The sequence below is a fragment of the Myripristis murdjan genome, chromosome 21 (assembly GCF_902150065.1).
Source record: "Myripristis murdjan chromosome 21, fMyrMur1.1, whole genome shotgun sequence".
Lineage (NCBI taxonomy): Eukaryota > Metazoa > Chordata > Actinopteri > Holocentriformes > Holocentridae > Myripristis > Myripristis murdjan.
The window spans coordinates 14,939,312-14,962,937 of NC_044000.1; the positions used below are offsets into that span (position 1 = coordinate 14,939,312).

The window sequence follows — 23,626 nt, forward strand, 5'->3', positions numbered from 1 at the left end:
TTTTTTTTTCTATTTAATTAATAGAAATCGCTAATTGATATAAAATATTAAAGAAATAAAAAAGGCTGAAGTTTGACTTCAATTACTTGACAATGCACGCATTAAGACAACAATGCACGCGTTAAGACAGTATAGCTTTACAGGCTTACTTTCTGCCCCTGGAGGAATAGAGTTCAGCATCATCTACCAAATATTTTATTTGTTCTTTTAGCATTTGTCTCTGTAAAGCTGAAGAAACAAAACATAAAACAGGTACATAATGTAATGTAAAATTCATGATGATATACAAAAGTTCTGCAACAGGGTATGTGCAGCTGGATAACATCTCAGGAAAAGAAGAGCGCCTGTAACTGCAGCTGTACAACTGCAGCTGTAAATCATGTTGCAGGATTGATGAAATCCCAAGAAACGTGTTCTGTCAGCATCGTAAACAGTGGTGCATGAGATGCAGTCAAAGTAAAACAACACTCTGTTTCCTTGCTCCGATCACTGTTAAAGAAATGGAGGATGTAAATTGGCAGGTTGAACTGGCAGGTTGAATCCTTTCTCAAAAACATTCACCACAATGCAAATTAAGAATGTAAAGACTACCAGCACAATGGAAGACTTAAAGTGAAATTACTAAATGAAACACATTCAGGCATCAAACTAAAAAGGTGTCAAACAATATCTGCAGTTCTTAACAAAAGCAAGCCTACTCAAATGCCCAGGTAACAGTTTCTTCCTTGAAGAACATTGCTAGCAGTTCAGCTCCTATGTCCTAAGATGAATAGATAGTATCCTAATATCCAAGACCATTTGCAGTCTTAGAAATGCCCTGTAAGCCATCTTTGGATGCCAAAAGTTGTCCCGCCAAGTGTTTTAAAATAAATACAATGTGCCGCTATAAGGGCACTCAGCCCATCCAGTCCCTTGTCTTCCGAGATGTCTCTCGATGGTCCACTCTCTGGACATCTTAAAAGGCCTTTAGTGCGTCTGCACACCTCTACAAAGAAGGCTCAAATGTCTGTTTTGATTTTGTCCAGAGAGTTGTCGATCTTTGTCAGAGTCTTTTTGATGCGTAATGCTGTTAATCTGGCAGAAGGATTCTGGTACCAGCACTCCTTCATAAGTTTAGCCATGGAAGTTAAAGTCTGAAAAAAATAATGAGGGGAAAAACACTATTAGAAGTGTGCCAACATATGAATACTGATCATCAGGTAATGCCAATACATCTGAATGCCCAAAGCATGCTGTGCTTGCTACCTGTGTTCACATTTACCACATAAGAGTCATGATTAAAGGTGTACTATGTAAAATTGCATTAAAGTGAGGATGCCTTAGATTCAGATCTCGTCATCAGCCTGACTCACTGATAAATTATGTGCTTTTACATTTTTTGTCAGTTGAGTCTTAACAGTCTTTACTTCAATTTTGCATACTGCACTTTTAAAATTGCTTTAGGGATACAACCTTGCACACAGGATAGAAACCTGTTTGTTTGTTTATACCACTTAAAGATTACTCACTGGGTCTGAGAACCATCTGTTTGGGATGTTGGGCCTCTGCTGATCCACGCAGACAACTTTCTTCATATCCTCAAAACTGGGATCACTAGGGACCACGTCATGGAAGGGTGGCTTGTAGTCTTCCACAATACCTGAATGTAGAGCAGAGGAAGAATGCAAGAATCAGCCACTGGCATCACATCCATTAGAGCAAAGTATAAAGCACATGTTTTACTGAATAATGACTGACAGGTATAAATGTATATCACTATACAAGAGGATTGTTTCATGGCATGGCTCTTAGGTCCATAGGTCCTTAATTTGCTCACAGATGCAATTACATAACGTAACGGAAATGTGAGATTTCTGTGTTGGCATTATAAAGTGCTGTTGAAAGCCCTGCCTCTAGTACAAACAGCTATAAAAACCATTTAACTATGAGATAGCAGAAAGACGGATCCATTTCAGATAAGATGCCACTGGCTTTCCCCCAGACCACAGATAGTGGATGTAGATCTATCAATCAAGTTCAAGTGATTTTATCAAGGGAAAAGATGCTTTTAGTTAGTCCAACAATATATGCAATAATATGATGAGTCTTTTTTGTGTGTCTTTTCTGTCCACCAACATAAAACCCCTGCTATTCATGATGAGTCTTCACCTTCCATGAGATTTATGAATTTCTGGTGCTGTTCTGCTTGTAATGGCACTATCCAAAGTGTGGAAACCTACTATTTACAGTATGTATAACTGACAGAACCACTACATGATATACAATCATAACAGGTAGTTGATGGAAACAATGCATATTATGGAGGAAAGGAATTTCTTCAGTAAAACATTAATATAGTATGCTGAGTAAAACATGTGCTGACCGTTGCTGACTGTCCTCCTGGCAACCTCCCACAGGACCAGACCCAAGGCCCAGATGTCCACTCTCTTGTAGGACTCGAAGCAGTCCATTTGGATGGAGTCATCTAGCACTTCTGGGGCCATGTAGCGCTTTGTGCCCACTTTCGGGTTGTTCCCCACATCCAACTCGTTGGTGTCTTGGAAATGCATGACAGCCAGACCTGACATGAAAACAAAGAGCACCTCTAGTTTCAAATCTCATTTATGCATAGCATGAATTCATTTAAAACAGATAACCTTAGGCCTTCATCAGATGAAGAAAGCAGAGCAGGTCTACAATATGACCCAATGTATTAAAATGCTGAGACGTGGCTTTTTGTCAAAAACAACTCTGTTTCTCGATACAGGATGTACTCCTACGTGAGCATAACTCTATTGGGACAAAAACAACTATCTTTGTGTTTTTGAGGACAGGAGAATACGTCAGCCTTGGACAGAAAAGGATAGACCAGCAAATGAACATTTCAGCATGTACTCAGGTTCGAGCTGGAACCTGAATTAGTTCATGTTTTAGCTTCAGCACAGGGAACATTGAGGTATTAGATCAAATGGTGTGAGTGCTTCCTAATGTATTTTTAGTTAAGTGCGAGGTGGCACCTGGAGCTTTAGATGTTCTTCTTCTAAATGAATGACAAATATGGCTAAATGGAGTGATGAGAGAAACAGGGCTAGAGCAGTACAGAGAGTGCTGCAGATGTATCTCAAGCACATCTTATCCAACCCCTGACTTATGAAAGATGAGGCAGGACTTTGACAATTATTAGGCTACATTACAAAGAGTTAGGAAATATCCACTACTACAAGCTGCATTAATATAACCCTTATCCATCAGTATTATTCTCACCCAGGTCAGCAATGCAGCACTGTCCATTCTTGTTAACCAGTATGTTTTTGCTCTTAAGGTCTCGGTGGGCGATAGCTGGTTTGCCCTGAGTGCCAAAGATTTCCACATGGAGGTGTGCCAAGCCACTTGCAATGGAGAGTGCCATGCGGAGGCAACTGGAAGCATCGAGGGTACTGAGCTGAAGGTAGTCATACAGGGAGCCCATCTCATGGAAGTGAGTGATCAGCCACAGCTGAGTACTTGAGTTCCTGGAGGTCATGTCCGACGCTATGAACCCTGAGTTGAAAAAGTAATATAAATGTAATAAATAAGTGCAATAAATAAAAAAAGATTATATGCACAAATCAATACAAAAATATATCAAAATATGATTTAAAATGCAATATGACAAAGTGCAATATCCAAATCACAGGCACTGCAAATTTTTGATAAAGATAAAAAAAAAAAAAAAAAAAAAAATTATAAATGAAGAAAAGTGGTGCTTTGGAGATGCCCTGCCAATGGGAATAAAAAAAAAAAAAAAAAAAAAAAAAAAAAAAAAATCAGCATTTTCATCAAAAACATTAATCATGTCGCAATCTCAATATCTGTCAATAGTTACAATATGATGTTTTTACCACATCGTTCAGCTGTCTTTGATACTAAGCCAGTAAAGACGAGGAGGAATCCCCCTGATACTTGAGCTGCTTAATGTCCTGCCAAAATCAATTACTCAACACGAGTTATACCAACAAAGCCTTTACTTAGCAAATATGTGAAGACATATTTTCAAAACATTCATATTAATTCCATATATTAATGCACTGAGGAATTATATCAGTTTTTTTCCTAAGTACACAAATTTATGATGTAAAATCTAATGAGATTATGTGCTCTGCAGCAACCTTTGGTGATCTATTCAGTAGAATGCATACTTCACATAACACAAAGGCTGTATTAATATTCATCCTGCACCTTGAAGCATTAGGAGCAACAAGGTGCTCCAAAAATAACTAAACTTTTCTATACGAGAAACTTTATGTTGTGCTCAAAGGAATGACAGACAGACACCACCATGACTACCACGATTATGTCCCACATGTACCATGGTGGCAGAACATAAAAACATCTATGATATTCACAGTGTCCTGCAGTATGTATTCCCAGCTTGCTAAGCCTGATGATGTAGAATAAGCTACATACCCAGGATGTTTTCGTGTCTCAGCAGCACTGTGTTGTAGATCTCAGTCTCTCTGAACCAGGATTTCTCATCTCTGGAGGAGAAAATCTTGACAGCAACATTCTCTCCCTGCCACTGGCCCCTCCACACCTCACCATAACGGCCCTTACCTGGCAGACAGAAACACAGCAGAAATTACTACACAACAGACACAAAAACTAAAACTCACAAATAGATTAGTGATGACAGATTCTATTTATTAGCACAACAGATAGTTATCTAAATTTCACCACAGAGCATTACATTACTTTAGTTTTCAACAAAGATGAGAAAGTGTTTGGGTTTTCTTTGATATTCTGGATGTAATAGCATTAAATACAAGTGGTGAAGTGAAGTGCTGATCAGAAAAGTTTCTTCACTTGTTTTTACTCAATTCTAGTGGTTTAACCTTTCACACTGATAACTACAACCCAATGAGAGACTACGGTGAAATATTTGTTCATATGAAAACAATCCAATTTGTGCAATTTTGGCTTTGGGGACATGATTGCTGGGACAGTTGCACTTGCCTTCTGGCTGCATTTCAGAATATCCCCACAGTGCTGGCCTGTTTTGCAACCCAAATATTTATTTCAAAAGGGCAGTACTTGTGGATTAAGTACGTCTCCTGCATGTGATTAATGCTCGCAGCAGATTCCAGTGCCATGAGTGAAAATGGACCCTTAGCTGACACTTACCCACACACTCACTGAGCGTGATTTGTCGTGCAACAGTTCTCTGAACAAGGAATGGCAGTCCCGAGCCACTTCCTGAAGTACAGGAATGATCCAGCAGATCCTGAGGAAGAAAAAAAAAAAACAGAGAGAAAGAGTGAAAAGGGCTTGTATATTTGTGTGGGTTTGCGTTATCTGAATCACAGCCTTCCCAAAGGAATCCTGTGTTAGAGACTATAGATGATGAAAAAAGGAGCATCTGGGACTCAGATGGAGGCTAATGCAGGCCGCCTTTGATGTGGCACCCACAAGGGATGAAGGGGGGCAAGCTGTGCAAGGTGTTCAGAATGCCAGAATATGTGTATGAGTGTGCACCCGCGTGAGTGTGTTTTTGCTGGAGGAGTAGAGTGCCCCCTGCTGAGTAAACAACAGCAGTGCCACCCCCTCCTTGGTGATTGGTGTGGGGGCTGGAGATTTTATCTGATCCAAGTGCCAGACGCCAAACAGGCGCAATGCTGCTAAGCCTTTTATTTTTATCTCCTCTGTAGGATATTGCAATATCCTAAGGCTGACACAAGGGGGCAGTGCACAGCAACCCTGTCATTCAGCCAGTCAGAGGCAGCTGAAAAAAATGAACTATCATACTGGGAGGGGTGGGAGAGGACTGAAAACAACAGGAAAAGAGTGATGCTTCATAAACAGATGCATAATACAGCAGCTACCCGAGAAACACTTTGGAATCATGACAATACAGGAACGCAAGATAGAGGCCATAAAATGAAAAAGTTATTCTGCGGAGTTTAAATCCTCCTGTTATGTATGGGACAGTACATCTGGGCCAGGCCGTTAAGCAGAATGCAATCAGAAATTAAAATATAATTATAATCAGAGCCGACTTCTGAGCCCCAGGCTACAGAGGGACAAGCACATGCTTCAGTCCAATTTGCTTTTTACAGCCACACCACTGTTTCTAATAACCTTTCGCATGGTGCTGGCAAGCACTTTTTAATTATGCTGAAACAAACATTCTGCGGCTCCATATTTAGGCTGTCCACTGCCAAGTATTCTGATGAGCTCTGAAAATGCCTTGAACAGATCCAATATCAGTTTTTTCTCTTGCACACTCACAGACAAAAATGGTCACAATGTAAAATAAACAATTGAACATGTTATTTTTAAGCATCAAAATTGAAGATGAACCGATAGTCTGGGATTTGGGATGTTAAAGTTTTGCCGGAGTTTAGACAGCCACACTGATTAGAATAAGAGCTTGACACACCCTCTCAGCACAAGCCAAGTCTCTATGTAGCCTAGCTGGAAGATTAATGAGAGCCCAACAAAGCACATAGATTCATATGCTCAAAAATAACGGCTATAAGGACACAGGTGACTTCTATGTTTCAAAATGAGTCGTTTTTCATGAGTTTACAGATCACAAAATAGATTGTAAACTGTCACAACCATGTATTTTTGAGGGCACATGGCAGATTGCATACTGTTTGTGCTGAACTTGATTATATGGTGTGTGTGCCAATGAGCGTGCTTGGTTGTCATTCAGGCTAGATGCTAACCACAGGACTCCACCTAAACTCTGGATCAGTTTAGCAGGCCTCAAAACATAAACCCTTCTGCAAATAACTTGCAATTCGTGGTCGGGTGAAGAAGGGATAAAGAGTAGAAGACATTCCTCAAACATCTGAACAATGACTGGTGCAGAATAAAGTGTATAGGTTTTATTTTATTTTTTACTACGCTTTGATAGGTATCTGCAGCCATTCTGCACTGCTTTGATCAATTTGCACAAAATTTGGCCAGCATGCTCCAAATTAAGATCTTAACGAGTTCAGAAAAAAATTTATAGCAAGATGATAAAAGTTAACAAAAATGTGGCAACAACTTTTTAAGGGCTAGATTCAAGTACCTTTCTTGTTTGGTGACGATAAGACCTATGGTGTAGGAGAAACTGTTGGAAATGTGTTTTCCAAAAAATTCAACATTGTGGAAAATTGTGGAAAATCCATTAAGGAAGACCTTGGTGGTTCAGTGGCAAAGTAAAAAACTGCTGGAATTATTTCCTTTTCTATGGTACCAATTTTGTCTTGAAGTTATTGTGCCACTCACTGGCTAATTGTTTTTTTTTTTTTTTTAAATGATACTATTATAATGTGACCAAATTTGTGAGTTCGGTGGCAAATGTGCTACTGGTGTATAAGTATGTTAAAAATATGTTTTTCAAATTTATAATGGTGGCAACTGTTAGTGGTCCTATTAAAAGACCAGCTACATATGTAAAAGTATTCACACTTGGTGTAGACATTATAAAGTTTTAGGCCTACATGAAATCTTTAAATTACAACACCACCATGTGGCTCATTGGGATCAAATTCGACCAAACTCTGTCATGTCAAACATCCCAAACTTCAGTATGACTTTAACTGTTCATTAAAAAAAAAAAAAAAGCAATTAACGGGTGAAAAAATCATTTTAGTGCTACTCACCGCCAAGGTGCTCTCCCCCACATTGGAGGCTATGAGGCCATCAATGGTTCCATATTCAGCATCTCGTGCTGTGAGTCTTTCCATTTGATTGTGGTGGATACGTCTGAAGACAAGGATTGCGATAGCAGATAGGACGATGAGGACGATGACAGGTGCCACAATGACAATAGCCAGAGTGGCCACACTGTAGCTGGGCAGCTGACTCGCTGTGAAGACAGGAAAGTGAACTAAGTCTTAAGTTTTCATACGCTTTATCAGCTGAGCCATGTGCATTGGAAATCAGGTGAGACTACCAATACATCACAAAAAACTTGATCTAACAAAAGCTTTTCCTAAATTCTCTATTTACAATACAAACTCCATTTAATGCAGTGGTGAATGTCCCAGGCCAGGTCAGACAAGTCAGGTGAGTGAGTGAGTGCAGTTGTTTGAGGTGAACCACAGCCAGAATCTTGGGCTTAGACAGCCATCATTCAGGAAGAGGTGATGATAATTAGTAGGCAAGGGGAAACTTTGCCTCCTTGTAGCTACTGATCTGACTGGACCACACATGCTGAGGCCAACACCCAGCCGTACAGCTGTGCATGGATTACAGGTTTGCAGCATTATGCAGACCTTCGGAAGAAACCATTGAAGGGCAGAGGTGCACATGGGATACACATGTGCACAAATGTTCACTCACACATACAAGGTTGAGGGCACATAGCACTCACTCACACACGAGTGGAGCTCATCCAGGCAGCAGAGCCCAGCCTGAGGAACTGACCACCGCACACACTTTCCAAACATTCCAGGGAAACGACTGCACTGCTCTGCCTCCAGCGGACAATGCTCCCCTTTTCTCCCCGCACATACTGATCTCTTTCTCCCTCATACTCAGAACTAGCAACACAGTCTGAGAGCTAAACAGACTCGAACCAAACACATAGCTAGAAGGGCATGCATTTAGTCAGATGCCTTCATATCCAAAGCAGATCTGGGTCATATGGTAATTCCTGTTTCAACCTGATTGGTTGGGTGGTATAAGATGTACCATAGGACAATGCAATGATTGTGAGAAGATTTACGATTGTTATGATGTGGTAAACCGCACCCATCTGGTACTCCGAGTGGGTTAACACTATTCATGTTTTGTGTATTTTATGTCTCTATGTGTTTATGTATTTTACTTCTATGGACTTTATGTCTGAAATAAAACTATGATTGAACTCACCTAAATTAATACAAATGTTACCGCTTATTTGCAAATATTATCTGAGTCTGGTCTGTTCCAACATGTAGCCCCAGAAAGACACACAAGAGTCATTTTGGCTTAAAAAAAAAAAAAAAAAAAAAAAAAAAAATCAACAAATGAATACAGCATAAATTAAAAAAAAAAATATATATGTAAAGTTCTTGAGCCCAATCATCTCTTTGTCTGTCCACTGGTGGCAAAGGGAAAGCAAAGGTGAAAGAGAGTAAAAGAGGGCGACAACAGCTCTGTGCATAGTCGCCTGCCTCTCCTTCCTCATTCCCTGGAGGCTTCACCCGCTGGTCTCTTGTCAGCCAGCCCTGACAGCCTCTGAGAGGACAGAGGGGAAGTGGACCATGACTAAACAATATTCAAAACCTCCCTCTTGTCTCCTCTATTTCTGTTTTGTGAGGTGCCAGGAGTGTGACCGCACAGACCTGTAACACAGTCCAACAGAAGCTGCCCAAAAGAGCCATGGCAGACAATCTCAGAGCCAAAGACCTGGCCAGCTCAGTACAGAATAGTGGAGAGGAAGAAATGTGCATCCCCCTTGACTCCAAACAAAGGCAGAACTAAACTACATGGGAATTCCTAACTGTAGGAAATCTAGTCAGTAATTTGTGTGGCTTGGGTTTGGCAATGAAGTCGACAGAGGAAGACATGAAAGCTGAAATCAACAGGTGTAGCTTTTGAGCATCAGTTGGTTAACTGTGCACCTACCCCCCGTGCAGTACAGAGAACAGTTCTCAAGCAGAGACGGGCCATATGTGATGTATATCGGGATGTGTAGTACCTTGGACAGGCAGCTCCACAGTGCTGTTCATGTTACACAGGTGCCCGTGGCAGCACTCCACAATCTGGTCTCTGGAGGGCGGGGTCTTGCAGGTCATCCTGCTCTGCTCATAAACCTTAAAGCAACCTTTCTGGTACACCAGAGAGCCACCATTCACCGTCAAAGATGAGAAACATTGGTGGCCCATACAGCGTTCCCCCGTCACACACGAGCTTCCCTCACACACACACTCATGCTCCTCCTTGACCTGGGGCTTCACTTCCTCCTCTGTAAAGGAAACAGGAAAAAGATATGTCTAGTTGAAGAGACAGGAGATAATAATCCCGCACACCACTCTTGCAAACAATACATACATTATCTTTAATGTGAACTTTGATGCTCAAACGCATCCGCACTGACAGTAACTCTGGATGTGCAAGACTCAAAGTTGGCGCAGCTGAAGAGCCAGACCTTGAACTACTCACGATGGACCTATTCCTGTATCCTTATCACAAGAAGCACACATTTTATTTTTCAGGATGTTTTTTAGAAAGCAAACCAAGGTAACGTGAAGCATGAATGAAATTATAAGACACTGGATCAAATGCTAAGCTTTTGGATGAGCTTAAACAAACCATGAAATGGCATCTTTCCTCCATGATTGTACTTATCTTACTAGGGTGCCAAGAGGTCACCGCTAAAGGTATTTTGTCTTCCAGGAAGTAGAAGGCATGGGACTTCATTTAATGGCGTCTTTAAGTGAGATCATTAAAGCCTATGTGAAATGGCAGCCAAGAGAAATGTGTACAAGATAACTCACCTTTCCCTGCAGCTTGCACAGTGACATTCATGTTACACAGATGGCCCTGGCAGCACTTGACAACATGGGCTGGTGAGGGCGGCGTGGCACAGGTGGCTCTGCCCTCTTCATCGTCCCTCAGGCAGCCCTTCTGTTGGACAGCCATCCCGTCAATCATCTTCAGGGAGGAGAAACACTGTTGGCCCGCACAGCGAGTGCCACGCTCACACACACTGCCCTCACATACACATTCCTGGTATCTCAGGACTGGTCTGCCAGAGGACACTTCTACATCTGATGAAAGGAATCAGAGATATGAGGAAATCCATTAGAGCAATACCATTATCACCACATTAAATTAAATGACATTCACTCAGATAGGAAAACACACAAGATGAAAATGTATCTGTGGCCAGTCCCTGAGGTCACTGACGCTGGTCTAAGTCTATGAATTTTGATCGAAAATGAGGTATTCAGGGATTTAAAAAGTAACACCTACTCAAACAAATGACTCAGCACAAAGTGAAAACAAACTGTAGCACTTTTTAAAGCACAGTGGGTTGACAAAATGCCCCTTTGCTCAGCCCTATGAATTTTACAAACGCTGAATGATGAATGTCGGGTAAGCATTTTTTGTGGAATTGGCTCTAAATCTTGGTGACGCTAGACACTGCCAATAAAAAGCCTCTCTGCAGCGTTTCAGGCAGCGTCTTTTGCACACAGTGTCTAATGATGCTACCAATGCAAACACCTCACCCCTGGCTGGCAGCTCCATGGAGACGTTCATGTTACACAAATTGCCACTGGAGCACTCTACCACCAGCTCGGGAGTTGGTGGGCGTCCACAGCTTATGGAACTTTCTCCACTACCCACAATGCAGCCTTTCTGCCGGACTGACGTCCCATTCAGTATGGGGAGGGAGGCGAAGCAATGCTGACCAAAACATCACTCCCCACTACTGCATGATCTGTCATACACACTCATAGTTACTCACTCTGCCCTCATCTACACGAAAAACACAATTTTCAGAACAGGTCATAATTGTGTGTTTGGAACAAGATCAAAACAAGCGATGGAAGACTTTGATCCTCACGACTTGAACAAAAAGGAAGGACACCTCAAAATTCTAAAAATATTTGGCGACAACATTTGTTTGGCGCTTATTCCCTTGAAAGGATAACAGCAGCATATGCAAGGGGGGTTCCAGTGTGACCAGCCAGCCCAGTAGAGTGCGAAACCTCCATTTCTCACTCCATTCTGAATGTGCGTACCACTGCAGTTGTTCGAAAAACAGTAAGAGACAGCAGATGAGGGAGACAGACTCACAGAAAAAAGAGCAAAAGTGTGTGTGTGTGTGTGTGTGTGTGTGTGAGAGAGAGAAAGAGAGAGAGAAAGAAAGAAAGAGTTGGGGGACAGAGAAAAAGACTATGGGAGATACTGTGTGTATATCAGCTAGACAGAGAGAGATGCAGACCGTAGCACTGATGCAGACTGTCAACCACTACATGCATTTTTAGCTGAGTACTTGGGACCCCTGGTGACAGAGTGTGACCTACTGTAATTTTGTTCTTTTTCAGTGGCTGGGCTGATGGCTTTGAGGTGGCTAACTCCCTGCCCGGAGGTAACGGGCCACAGCTGAACCAGATCCTGCCCATTTACACGAGCAGAAGCCTCTCCCCCCTTCAGCTAAAGCCCTCCTTGAGACTCTGGGGTGAAAAGCTGTATTTTTCACCAGCATAATAGGGGCCTGTGAAAAGATGCTAGGAGGAGGAGGAGGAGCAGCTTACCTTCCATGCTGGAATAGGGAAGGACCAGGACGATGAAGACCAAAAGAAACATGTCCCCGTCTGTTGCTGTAGACCTAGGCAAAAAAAAAAAAAAAAAAAAAAAAAAAAAAACAGCGTTGACATTAGCATTGCAATGAAACCATTCTGCAAATATGAGCATTTTACATGGCAAGTGCGCCATAAACTGGCGAAAACTGTCTACACTTCCGAAATAGAGGATTGCGACTTCTGCGTAGATACGTTGGATACCTTTGCAGTATTTGCAGAACATTCTTCGGGACACCATGCAGTGAGAGAGGACAGAGAGACAGAGATGCAGCAGGGGAAGAGCAAGAGAGACAGACAGACATAGACAGGATTTACTGTCGATCTAAGAGCATTACAGAGAGCAATTTTACAGAGAGAGACCTTTCCTTGTTTTCAGAAAAAGAGTCAACACCAAGTTTAAAATGCTCAAGTAAAGTGGGTCTCATGCCTTCCTGTTGTCCTGGCAACAAGGCATTGAGTGGCAAGCAATGGGGAGACTGGTGCTCTCCTATTGGCTGCCTCTGTGTGTGTGAGTGTGTGTGTGTGTTAGAAAAAGAAGGACAGGCTGCTTGGCAGTGAGGGGAGCAGAGCAGACAGACGCGAGAGGAGGAGGAGAAAGAGGAGAGCAGCGAGGTGGATGAATGTGGGTGCCCAAATACTATCGTTTAGAGAGCTGGAGACTGTCTAATCCTTCAATATTTAATGCAGACATGTACACATAAACTGTGCATTTATGTTTGTCTGTTCTCCCGCAGTGACTGATTTAAACAGACCAGCAGTTCACATCACACTGCGTTCTCTTAAAAAAAATAAAAAGAAATCCCTCTAAACCACCCATTTTATAAAGATGATATGTGGGTTTTGTGCAGACATCATAGCCTCCAGCATGCCCCGTTTACGCCATACTAAGCACCAGGGCTGTTATCTTGGCAGCTTGTGTGTGTGCGCCCGGGCGCGTCTCTGCCACTGATAAATACCCCAGTGTGTTTTTTTTCCTGAGCCTTTGTGCCCGTCTCCCAGACATAAATGATTAAGCACGTAATGTTAGCATTAGCCCAACGGCGGCGTCTGTATGGGACGCTCGCACACAGACCACATGCTGCTCCTTTAATCAGAGCACAAAACAGAAGCTGCCACACAGAGATAATCAGAAGCTCTGTCAGCTAGCTCTGGCCCAGGGGGAGAGGGGAGCACCTGCGGGGGCAGGGGGGGGTGGGAAGACATAGGGAGCACCAAAGGGGCAAGGGAGGTATAGCCAGGGGGCAACCAGAGGACAACAGTGCAGAGGAAGGGGGAGAGTGGAGCCAGTGTCGGAGGAAATGAGAGACAAGTGGGACAGGATGGGCTGCAACAGTGAGGTAAGATAGAAGGAGGGTAGTGGGACAAGGCGGTGTCCAGTGTCAGAGCCCAGGGGGACAGTGAGAAGGAGGGCACTGCACTGGTGGGGCAGCCAGGCTGAGCCAGGGTGCAGCCAGAGGGCAGAAGGAAGAGGACAAAGAGATGAGTAGCAGAGTAAGACAACAAGGGAACAGTCTGGTGCTCAGCATTGCCAAGGGTACATGCAATAGAGCTTAAAAATATCCTAGGGTCTTGGTATTGACTCATATACCCTAGATTTGCCCATCAATCATGTAGGAGGACAACAAGGCGCATAATATCCTGGCTGAAGCGCTCCCTGCTGACAAATCAATAACTCACCTCAATTAACTAAGTAGAGCATGTCACAAGGCTCCGCTTAATGGCCTCAATCAGTGTAGGTAAATGGACTGCTGCATTTTTGTTTACATTTATCACTCAAAGACCCTCAACGGGGCATTCAAATGATCTCTGTCACGATTCCCGTCCCCCACTCACACACCTTCACTACTAAGTAAGTTATCAAAAGCAGACAGGCACACACCAGGTAGGGCAAAAGTAAGAAAAAGATGAAAAAAAGATGCTGAGAAACTAATCATCACAATATTATTTTTCACAATAATGCATAGATTCTTGAGCCCTGCGCTAATTCTGTTTTAATAAACTAGAAAGGGAGTTTTGAATTTAATTCTCATTTTGTCACCCAGTTTACCAATGTGTTTCTATTTATACATGTCTGGTAAATTCTGTGTAGTAATTGGGATACATATCGCATCATGCTATGCTATATATTGTAACAAAGATCCTTGCCAATAGCCAGCCCTAATCAAAAGATTGTTCTTGGATTTTTACAGTTTCTGAATCCTAGATGTCCAATATATGTAAAATTTCCTCTATCTGTATTACTGTTCATTTCACCATTTATACTGTTTTTCAAAAGAACAGTAAACAGAAACTACAAGAGGTTGACTGGTGTGAGCCTAACAGCTTTCCTTGATAGATAAAAAGCTACAACTAACCCTGATATAGGAAACCATGGATGGGATTCTTGGGAGCGAGACAGGCAGGACTAGCATCTGCAGAACCGATTGCGATCTGAGCAGACAACTTTTTGGCACCGTGTGTATGTGTGTGTGTCTGTGTGCGCGCGTGCACTGCAGCCCTCTATCCTTGTGTATTGAATTCTCTGGCAGTGTTCTGCAGTATGCGTTCACAGAGCTGACATCCTGCCAAGGGTGTGCTCTCATTTCCCCCCTCTATCGGCCTCAACCCCCTTCTTTCCTCTTATTTCCACTTGCAGTGATGTAGTGCTACAGTGGTAAACTATGAACTCCAGATGATGATCATCAATAAGTACTGATTCATTTTATTGTTTGCTCCTTATTTCGATGTAACTTCCAGCAGTCTAACAGTTGTTGCTAGTATACAGACTATAGACCTTCGATCAAATATTTATAGATTAGCTGGAAAAGGTGGGAAAGTGCTATTTCAAATTTAAAGACTGAGTAAATTGCGTTTGCTTTACTCTCGACTCAAGTGTTGACAACACCTCTCTCTTCCAGATTGTTCCTTTGCCATCACCGGTGCCTTCCTCCTTCAATCCCTGAAGGGTCAAGCAGGTCATGCTGGTTGCCATTTTCTGACCATCTTGAGCCAGTATTTATCCAAGTATCATGATAGTATTGCCAGCCAAGGGAGGAATGAGAGAAGAGGATCAAATACATATCTTTGATGATGCATATACAGCGACCCGGGAGAAAAAGCAGGGGGCAGCGTGGTCATGGAGACGAGTTGAAAACCATGTTGAGCGAAAACACAAAGTGGCCATGGTGTGGGAGATTCAAGAGAAAGAGCAGAAATAAACCTGGCCCTGTCTAAAGTATCCCAGGGTTGAATGCTGCCGAGTGGGTGAGAGGCTAGAGGGGCTTGAAAGTGATACGAGATCAGAGCTCCCACTTTATGACGCCATTTTCCTCCCAAGACTCCTTCCAGTGATTCCACTCCAGATAGCTATCTTGTCATGCAGTGCTCAAAGAAGCCGAGCAATGCCTACAGAGATTAGTTGAAAATGATTAAACATGTAACTCAAACACTATGATTGCTTCATTTGTACCCAAGAAACACTATTGAGACACTGATACAATGACTCAAGAGCTGATTAACATTTCCACCTGCAACCCTGATAAACATCTTAAAATGTCATTGATTATCATTAGTTATGTCATAGGTGGCATTTCAAAACTGACTCTGTAGAAAAAGCTTGTATTAGCTAGCCAGATTGTTTAAGGCTAGATGGGTGCTCTATTATTTAGGTCTGTTTCGCATTCAGGTCAGGAAGGAGGAGAGAGTGACAAAACACTATTTTGTCTGATGAGCATTGTGTATCACGGAGCTTGGGGAGGGAGGAGGCTGGAAGCCCTGTAGGAGCTGCTGAGTCATCATGCTGGCAAGGAGGGAGACAAGAGGTGGAATCTGTGTCTGAGCTGGCAGGCTGGCACAGTTACCATGGCACAAATAGCCTGGGCACTGAAGAAACTGCAGCGAACTGCAGGGGGGCAGGGGAAGAAACGGGCAGAGACTGGGGCAATGCGGTGTTCTTGTCAATCCTGGCATTTGTGTCCCTGTCCCTGTCCCCGACCCAGACCCAGACAGCCAAAGTGCCAGCATGCCATCAGGGACACACAGATGGTTCGCTGCTAGGTGGATGTGGGTGTAATACAGACCTGAGGGCGAAAGTTGTCCTCTTTGCAGCAGCCCACACTCATATTCGCACTACAGCTCAGCAGATCAAAACATTCACCTCAGTTTAAAAAGCATTCTCTGCCTACAGTCAAATACAACACTTGGGATGACTAAAACTAAGAGAATGGGAAACAACAACCTAAACTTTTAAGTAGGTTATGAGGGAACACAAGGTCCACTTGATGCAACAGCTCATAACAACAACAAAAAAGCTGCATAAGAGCTCAGGAGAATCTAACATTTCGACAAATATAACCTTAAATAGAAGGCTGTCGTGATTTAAACATTGATGTTGGAATTTTAAAAAAAATCATTTAACAAGTATTAGGGAAGACAGCATCCTTGCTCTAATAAAAAAAAAAAGCATTCCAAAAGTAAAAGGACCTTACCTCGTGAAAGTACTTTCCATCAAAAACAAGGGCAACATTTGTCACCGCTCAATTGTAACCATTTAATTAATTCTATGATAAGCCTAATATCTGTTTTTGATGTTCTTTTCCTTGTGTTTGAATGTGCAGTATGCAAATCTGACATGGGTTCATTGAAGCAAGGACCATTTAGATTCAGTTGAGAATAACACTGAAATAGGCACCAAATTTATGAGTAAGTCAGACCAATGATGAGAACCATGTGGCATCAACCATCAAATTCTGTAGTTGTTCCAGTTTTTGTCTGCTGAGCCTAAATGGTCCTCACTTAAATGGGCCCTCTGCATAGTGCATCTTTAACATGTATATTTCCACAATCATAATGCTATTTAGGGACATACTAGTGTGACTTTGTCATGACACAAATGCACTTATGCAAAAAATACTTGGGAGACATCTGTGAAGAGGGGGTGCTCAGTGACGCTTAAGAGTCTAAAGAATCCAGGCCTGAGAATGCCTCTGCTATGCTAATTAATTAAAGCACTCTAGACAGCCAGTGAACAGCGGGGCAAGCTGACATAATCACAGTGACTCTGCTCATTGGAAGAAAATGCTCATTAACCTATGGATACCCTCCTCCCTGGCCGAAGGCCCCATCAAATGGAAGATTAGAGAAATCGAGTGAATCCCACCACCCCACCCATCCAACACTTTCACGGCCCCCTGGTAGAGCTTGTGGAATCTGTAGTGCCCCATCACGTCCAGCCAGGCTCCTTCTCTCTGGGCTATCATTCAGCGGCCGCCTACTCTCACAATGTGAGGAATGTAATCAAATGCAAATGCCCCCCTGCTCATATTCAATTCTCAGTCACACACACTCATTGTAGTTGGTGACGGCGCAGCAGGGTTTTGTTCCTTGGTTACAGTGCAACTGAGGGTCATTCCATGTGTATTCACCATACACACTACGTGTTAGATCAAATGCATTCAGAGACAACTGATGCATTTTCTTTCTGCTGCAGTCCTACCATACCTTCCACCTCTGCACCAAGAATACTAGGTACAGTCTGCACAACTGCCAGATCCCTTCAAAAAATACATACGCATTCTTGAGCTGACTTTTATTTTCTAATCAGATTCCATTAGATCCACAAAGTTTGATTTTCTTTCAGACAAGACACAGCACCCGTGGGCAACACTGTGAGAAATAAAGAAGCCAATAGAAGACAGACAGAAAACAGTGGGGGTCTGGGAGAGTCTGGCATACAGACAACAGTTGTTCAAAGTGTATACCATCATGACAGAACACATAAAAAAATAATTTTCTAAATAGACGCTAAAGCAGAGTAAGCAGGCTTAAATTTCTACGCAAGAATAAGAGTTGTCAGAGCTCTGATAAGCAGCAAAGTATGGTCTTATGTTAGGCTTGCACTATGGTAGAAACAAAATCACATGTTTTGTTTACACAATCAAAATTGCCCAGTTGTGACCAAAATGAAGTGTCCCATTGTTTTCAATTGCTGTAATGTCTACAGGCTTGCCAACAAAACTTGTAGAAATTTTTGAACCCACATTCTCTAATAAGAGTATTGCTCAAATATGGTCAACAATGTCAACACCATTTGTGGATTTTTTTTTACATTGGTCCTTCCAGCCACATTTCCAGTTGATTTCCTTTATTTACACCCCGTTTGTCTTTTTTCTGCTTATCAAAATATCAATTTGAGGTTGGACTACCAAAAGTTGGGACAGAATATGTGCACTTACATGACCATGCAGGCTATAGATGCCACAAGAATGAATACTTAGGTACCAAGTCAATACCAAAAAATTGTAAGTTACTACAATACTAGTGGTTTTAGTATCAGTGCTATCAACACAAATTGATCCCTCACTCTGTAATTCAGAGTTGCCATTCTAATGCAGCCTTAGCATGTAGGCTATGTCTAAACTGTTGCAGTCATGCTTACAGGGGACTACACATTAAAATGAGAGCACATCATCAAAGCAATGTATTTATTGGGAATTTCCCAGTTTGGGATCAATAAAGTATACCTATCTATCCTATCTTTTATTGCTGCAGCAGGACATTTCTTAAATTTTGTCAAGCTGATTTTGTTTCTATCTTATATTATCGTATATTCTATCTGTCACCTAATGTCATCTTTCTACATGAAAGATGACCTTAGGTGTCTTTCTACAAAATTTGCAAATAAAAGAGTGTGTGCTGAAGGGTATTTCTTTTATAGAATTGAATCAAGCATCATGAATCACATGATTTCACTGGCACTGATATGAACTACCAATATTTTGTATCATGACATCCCATTTACAAGCAGACTATAACAACACAGAGCCAATAGATAACTCCTAAGGGAAAATCCCAAACAAACTGAGCATCAGCAATCCTAATTTGTGCAACACAGCATGGAGAAAGCTGTGAGTCAAACCAGGGGTTTACCCTAACTATCCTATTTGATTCAAGTTTCCTCATCTCTTATCTCATAGTTAACCCAGCGACTTGCAGGGCCTCCCTGGCATTGCCAATAAACAAACAGACCTCAAGTAATGGCAAGCATACAGACATTAGCTCACAATGCTATGTTTGACAACATGTTTAAGAGCAGAACAAATTCAATTTTGTTTACTATGAACCATCATATGTAAAGTCTCATGAAACTCTCTGGTACAGAACAAGAGTTACAAATATAACTAAGGATCTATGAATTCTGGATGACCGCCTGAGATGATATAAAATGCCTGGATATACACTGCGCTCACGCATAGAGGTCGAGACATAATACCACCAAAGTCACGTGTGTGCCTTGGGTGACGCAAGCAGCCTGATAAAAGGGTCTGGCACTCAACAGCCGTCTCCTACAGAATCTTCACATCAAGATTGTGAGTAACAACGAACTCTGGCGGTCATCCAGAATTCATAGAACCTTAGTTACATTCATAAATCTCATTCAATCTCATTCTCCCTGACCATTAGAGATGGTATGAATTACCTGGAGGAACTGGAACCAACAATTTCACGAGGAATCAGTACTGACTGTGCCTCAGTTTCAGAACGAAAGAGCAAAACCGCTGTTGCCACAGGATAAAAGGTGGCCACGTTAACTCTGTAGAAGTAGGCAAAGCTACAGTTACAATCCCAAGTAGCTGCAGCACAGCTGTCACTCAGTGGAACACCCTTCAAGGCAGCCCATGATGTGAAGATGCCTGTTTGAAAGACATTTCACAGGGGGACCTAAAGGCCCCTGGGCCTGTACGCTTGTGATATGGTGTCAAAAACCCATTTCAAGAGTCTCCGTTTAGACAAGGCACAACCCTTCTGTCCTCCATAACAAACAGACAGTGCATCAGATTTACGGAACCCCTCGGCACAACTCTGCACTGTCTTAGAGACCTAACAGGACAACTTAGGCTGACATTAGATTGTTGTTTCCCTGTCCCGGCTGCAGGACGAAAACTGACAAATTGATAGGTTGATCACTCTGAAAACCTGAAAGCCTCTTAGGAAAAATAGGGAGATTGGGCTACATACACCTGGACCAATCAGTACTCCAATGCAAACAGTCCCTAGTAATGGTCGGGGCATGAACGATGCACCAACTCGCTTCACAGATGCAACAGCAAGAAAAAAGGTCTCAGCAGTCTTACCAGATAGTAATCTGAAAAAGTGGGGACATAGAGATCCCAGGACGACAGATCAATGCTCCGGGTCCACGTGTTGATCCTCACATCAACTGGAAAAATTGTTTCTCCTGCAGAGATAGACTGGACCAAGGACATGTTCTCCAAAGTAAGAAAAGGGTTGAGGGCTAACAATACTGCCTCTGCCTCCAAAGTCCTCCTGACTCTCCTGTGGTTCCACACAGCCCCCCCAGCATGAGAGAGAGGAGTCTGTTATGACTATCTCCCAACAGGAGAGAAGTGAGCCCAAGGGAACCCAATGGCACAAGTAAGCCTTGTGTCTCTGAGGTTCTACCAACAAAGACATTTGATAGCCACCTTTCAACCGCTGTGCCAAACGTGGGCATGCTAGTGCTTGCCAAGGCCAGTTGCACTTCCATTGTCACTTCCGGTCTTTGACCAGCCTCGGTGCAGCTACGTCAGGGCCAGTTTGTGGGTGCTAATAGCCCACAAATACCCATGGGCCAGACAGGGCTAACCAAGGTCTGAGGCGGAGTTAAGGGTGATAAGTGGGGAGACTGGTGCAGGTGATAAGTACAGATGTCAGCACAGCAGCCTGCTTTTGCAGTAGATGCAGTAAATGACAGAGAAAAGAAACATGGAGAACAACTTGCAGTACTAGTCAAATGAGGACATTAGGGCTCTGCTCACTATCTGGGCAGAGGATAATGTCCAACATCAAATCGGCAGTATTTGCTGAAATGAGGACATTATCCAATATAAAGGCTGGCAGCGGTGGAGATCCAATGCACAATGGGGAGGGTCTGCGAAAAACTGAAAAAACTGTCTCTGGTCTCAGTACAAGGTAGTTACAGCACACAACGCACAAAGTGGCATCCAAAGGACAAAAAATCCCGTGGTACATAGTTCTGCAGTAGTTAGTTGGTGCCAGGTGTATAGACTTTAACCACTTGCTGCCTATTTCCCACTCATGTGCATGGACGGGACGAGACAGCAGGGCTATCGGCACAACGGTGAAAATACAAATGATTTTTGCTTTCACAGCTAGAAGCTAACACCATCTGGCTCCAAGATAGCCCTAGCTTGCAGTGGCACAATAGTGGAAAGGCGGATAGTAGAACCTGAAGGTGGGTTGCATGCATGCGTTCCTGAAGGAAGTAAGTCAGCCCCAGCAAAGCTGTCAGACCTGGACAACTCCTCTCTGCTAATGGCATGCAACTGCAACTAATGCAAAAATCATCTCTCAGTGACTGCCATAGGTGTTCAATGCAATAAATACTGGATACTGGTCATGCTCATCCTCTGGGCAGAGAGGGACCAAGCAGGGGTTACAAATGGAGAGCATAATCAAATTCAGGACGAAGTTTCTGTCATAAACTAGCCAAGAGCGCAGCCCGACAGATAAAATGTTCTAAAACATGGTGAGGGAATGAGCCAGTTCCTACCCCACAGGGCACTGCTTAGGCGAGAGCACCGAAGCATCCTGCAGTAGATAATGGCAATAGCAAAACACATTTGCTTACAAATCCAAAGTAACCAGCACCTATAATGCTGTAAGGCTAGTGAGGACGGTAGAGCAAGACAAGTGCAGCTACAATTAAAACTCCCCTCGGTCAGTAGCCAACGAGCAAGAAAAAAGAGCAGCGTGACTGGTTGGTCAAGTACAAAACTAGAAGCAATATATATATATATATATATATATATATATATATATATATATATATATATATATATATATATAACAGCACATGATAGCAATTCACCCACAATGAGCGAGGATGATAAGCTGCAATGTTAGCAAGGTACATCTCCTGGGGAAATAAATGTGGCTACTTATCTGGAAAAATCCAACGCTTTGAGGTGGGAGTTTTGGCAAAAGTCCCTGTGGAGGTGAGCACCACCAGCTATGCAGCCTCTTGAGGATGGAACGTAGCTCTAACAGTTACGTTAGGAGGCTACTGGCATAAGCAGTAAGCACTGAGGCTACCTAATGCTAACAACATGCAAAACCCACGTAGTTAGGCAAGAAAATGAAAAGGAGACGATTGCTGGGTGCCAGGCCCCTTTATCAGGCTGCTTACTTCACCCAGGTCACACGTGTGACTTTGTTGGTATTATGTCTCAACCTCTGCGCATGCACACCATACATATCCAAGTATTTATACTGTCTCTGGAAGTCAGGAAGAATGAAATAGAAGTGATTTAGGTTCTATAACTAAGGTTTTATAGCGTGGGAAAGACAGCATGTTGACGGGTGTTGTAAACTGCAACCTAGTGGTCACCATGGCACTTAGACATTAATTGTTGAACCACAATCACATACTTGCAACAGCCAGTTCAAACACTGTCTTTATGGCCTTCGGCTATGTTTGCAAACACAGGAATGCACAAACAGTCTCGCTCCAAACGACCATCTCACAAAGCTCACTGCACTGACTGAACGACACCCTAATTTGTGTCACAGCGAACACATTTTTCACCCTCACAACACAATTAATCAGGCAGACGGATTTAGTCTTAAAGCCAGAAAAACTAAAATTTACTTTGGGAGAACTACTCATGAAACTGCTCACAGCTGAGATAATATTTAGTCCTAACTTCTGGTTGATTCTCCGCTCTGCCTTGCAGAACTACAATTCAGAGGGTGAACTTAACCACTCTCCCCTCGTTACCCACAAATGTCGACCAAACCATCCACCACAGTGTTGAGAGGCACTCAACTAACAGCTTGCAACTAACAATTAATGTCTATATGCCACGCGGCCTATTAGCACCGCTGACTTGGGCCATTGTATTCTGCTGCCAATAGTCTTCATGGCCGGGAGTTTCCTGGCCTTTCCTGAGAGGAAAGACTTATGAAGAATAGGACCAACAATAAATAGTCTTCAGTCAATTGTAATGACATTGTCTCAAATGAGAAATGATGACATAAAATGTACTTGCACATCAAAACAACTTAATTATGTAATATACCCCATTTTGTTGAAACATGGCCTGGACTATTTCATAAAAACCAGTGTGTGCCCCAGTGTGCCTCTGGAGTAACCACCATCTTAACAAGAATAAATCAATTTATAATTCCACAATGCTAGAAATAAAACATAGATCATTCGTAGACAAAGTGCCCACAACAAAATAAGACCCCAGCCCTGAGACTGAGAATGAGAGCAGCGAGACAGAGCAACTGAAACAAAGCCATAACTTCCACCCTAACAGCTGAGCGATAAGACAAGAGCACTGAAGCAAGTGAAGGGCTCATAAAATGTGTAC

At 42.6% G+C, this 23,626-nt stretch overlaps 1 protein-coding gene across 2 annotated transcripts in view; it reads right to left on the reverse strand.

Annotated features, from left to right (window-relative positions):
* LOC115380411 (activin receptor type-1) overlaps nucleotides 1-23,626 on the reverse strand; it is a 27,874-nt gene continuing 4,248 nt past the window's right edge. Inside the window, exons 1-11 of one of the 2 annotated variants that reach the window (XM_030081584.1) lie at nucleotides 12,204-12,277; nucleotides 11,172-11,421; nucleotides 10,437-10,709; nucleotides 9,638-9,904; nucleotides 7,614-7,819; nucleotides 5,140-5,239; nucleotides 4,426-4,572; nucleotides 3,244-3,519; nucleotides 2,363-2,560; nucleotides 1,509-1,639; nucleotides 1-1,133 (exon numbers count right to left, since the gene is read on the reverse strand). In XM_030081584.1, the coding sequence (XP_029937444.1) occupies nucleotides 999-1,133; nucleotides 1,509-1,639; nucleotides 2,363-2,560; nucleotides 3,244-3,519; nucleotides 4,426-4,572; nucleotides 5,140-5,239; nucleotides 7,614-7,819; nucleotides 9,638-9,904; nucleotides 10,437-10,709; nucleotides 11,172-11,202 (1,764 nt within the window). In that variant the 5' untranslated portion in view covers nucleotides 11,203-11,421; nucleotides 12,204-12,277 and the 3' untranslated portion in view covers nucleotides 1-998. Of the gene's footprint in view, nucleotides 1,134-1,508; nucleotides 1,640-2,362; nucleotides 2,561-3,243; nucleotides 3,520-4,425; nucleotides 4,573-5,139; nucleotides 5,240-7,613; nucleotides 7,820-9,637; nucleotides 9,905-10,436; nucleotides 10,710-11,171; nucleotides 11,422-12,203; nucleotides 12,278-23,626 lie in introns of those variants that run through there. The other variant, XM_030081583.1, reaches the window with a different exon arrangement.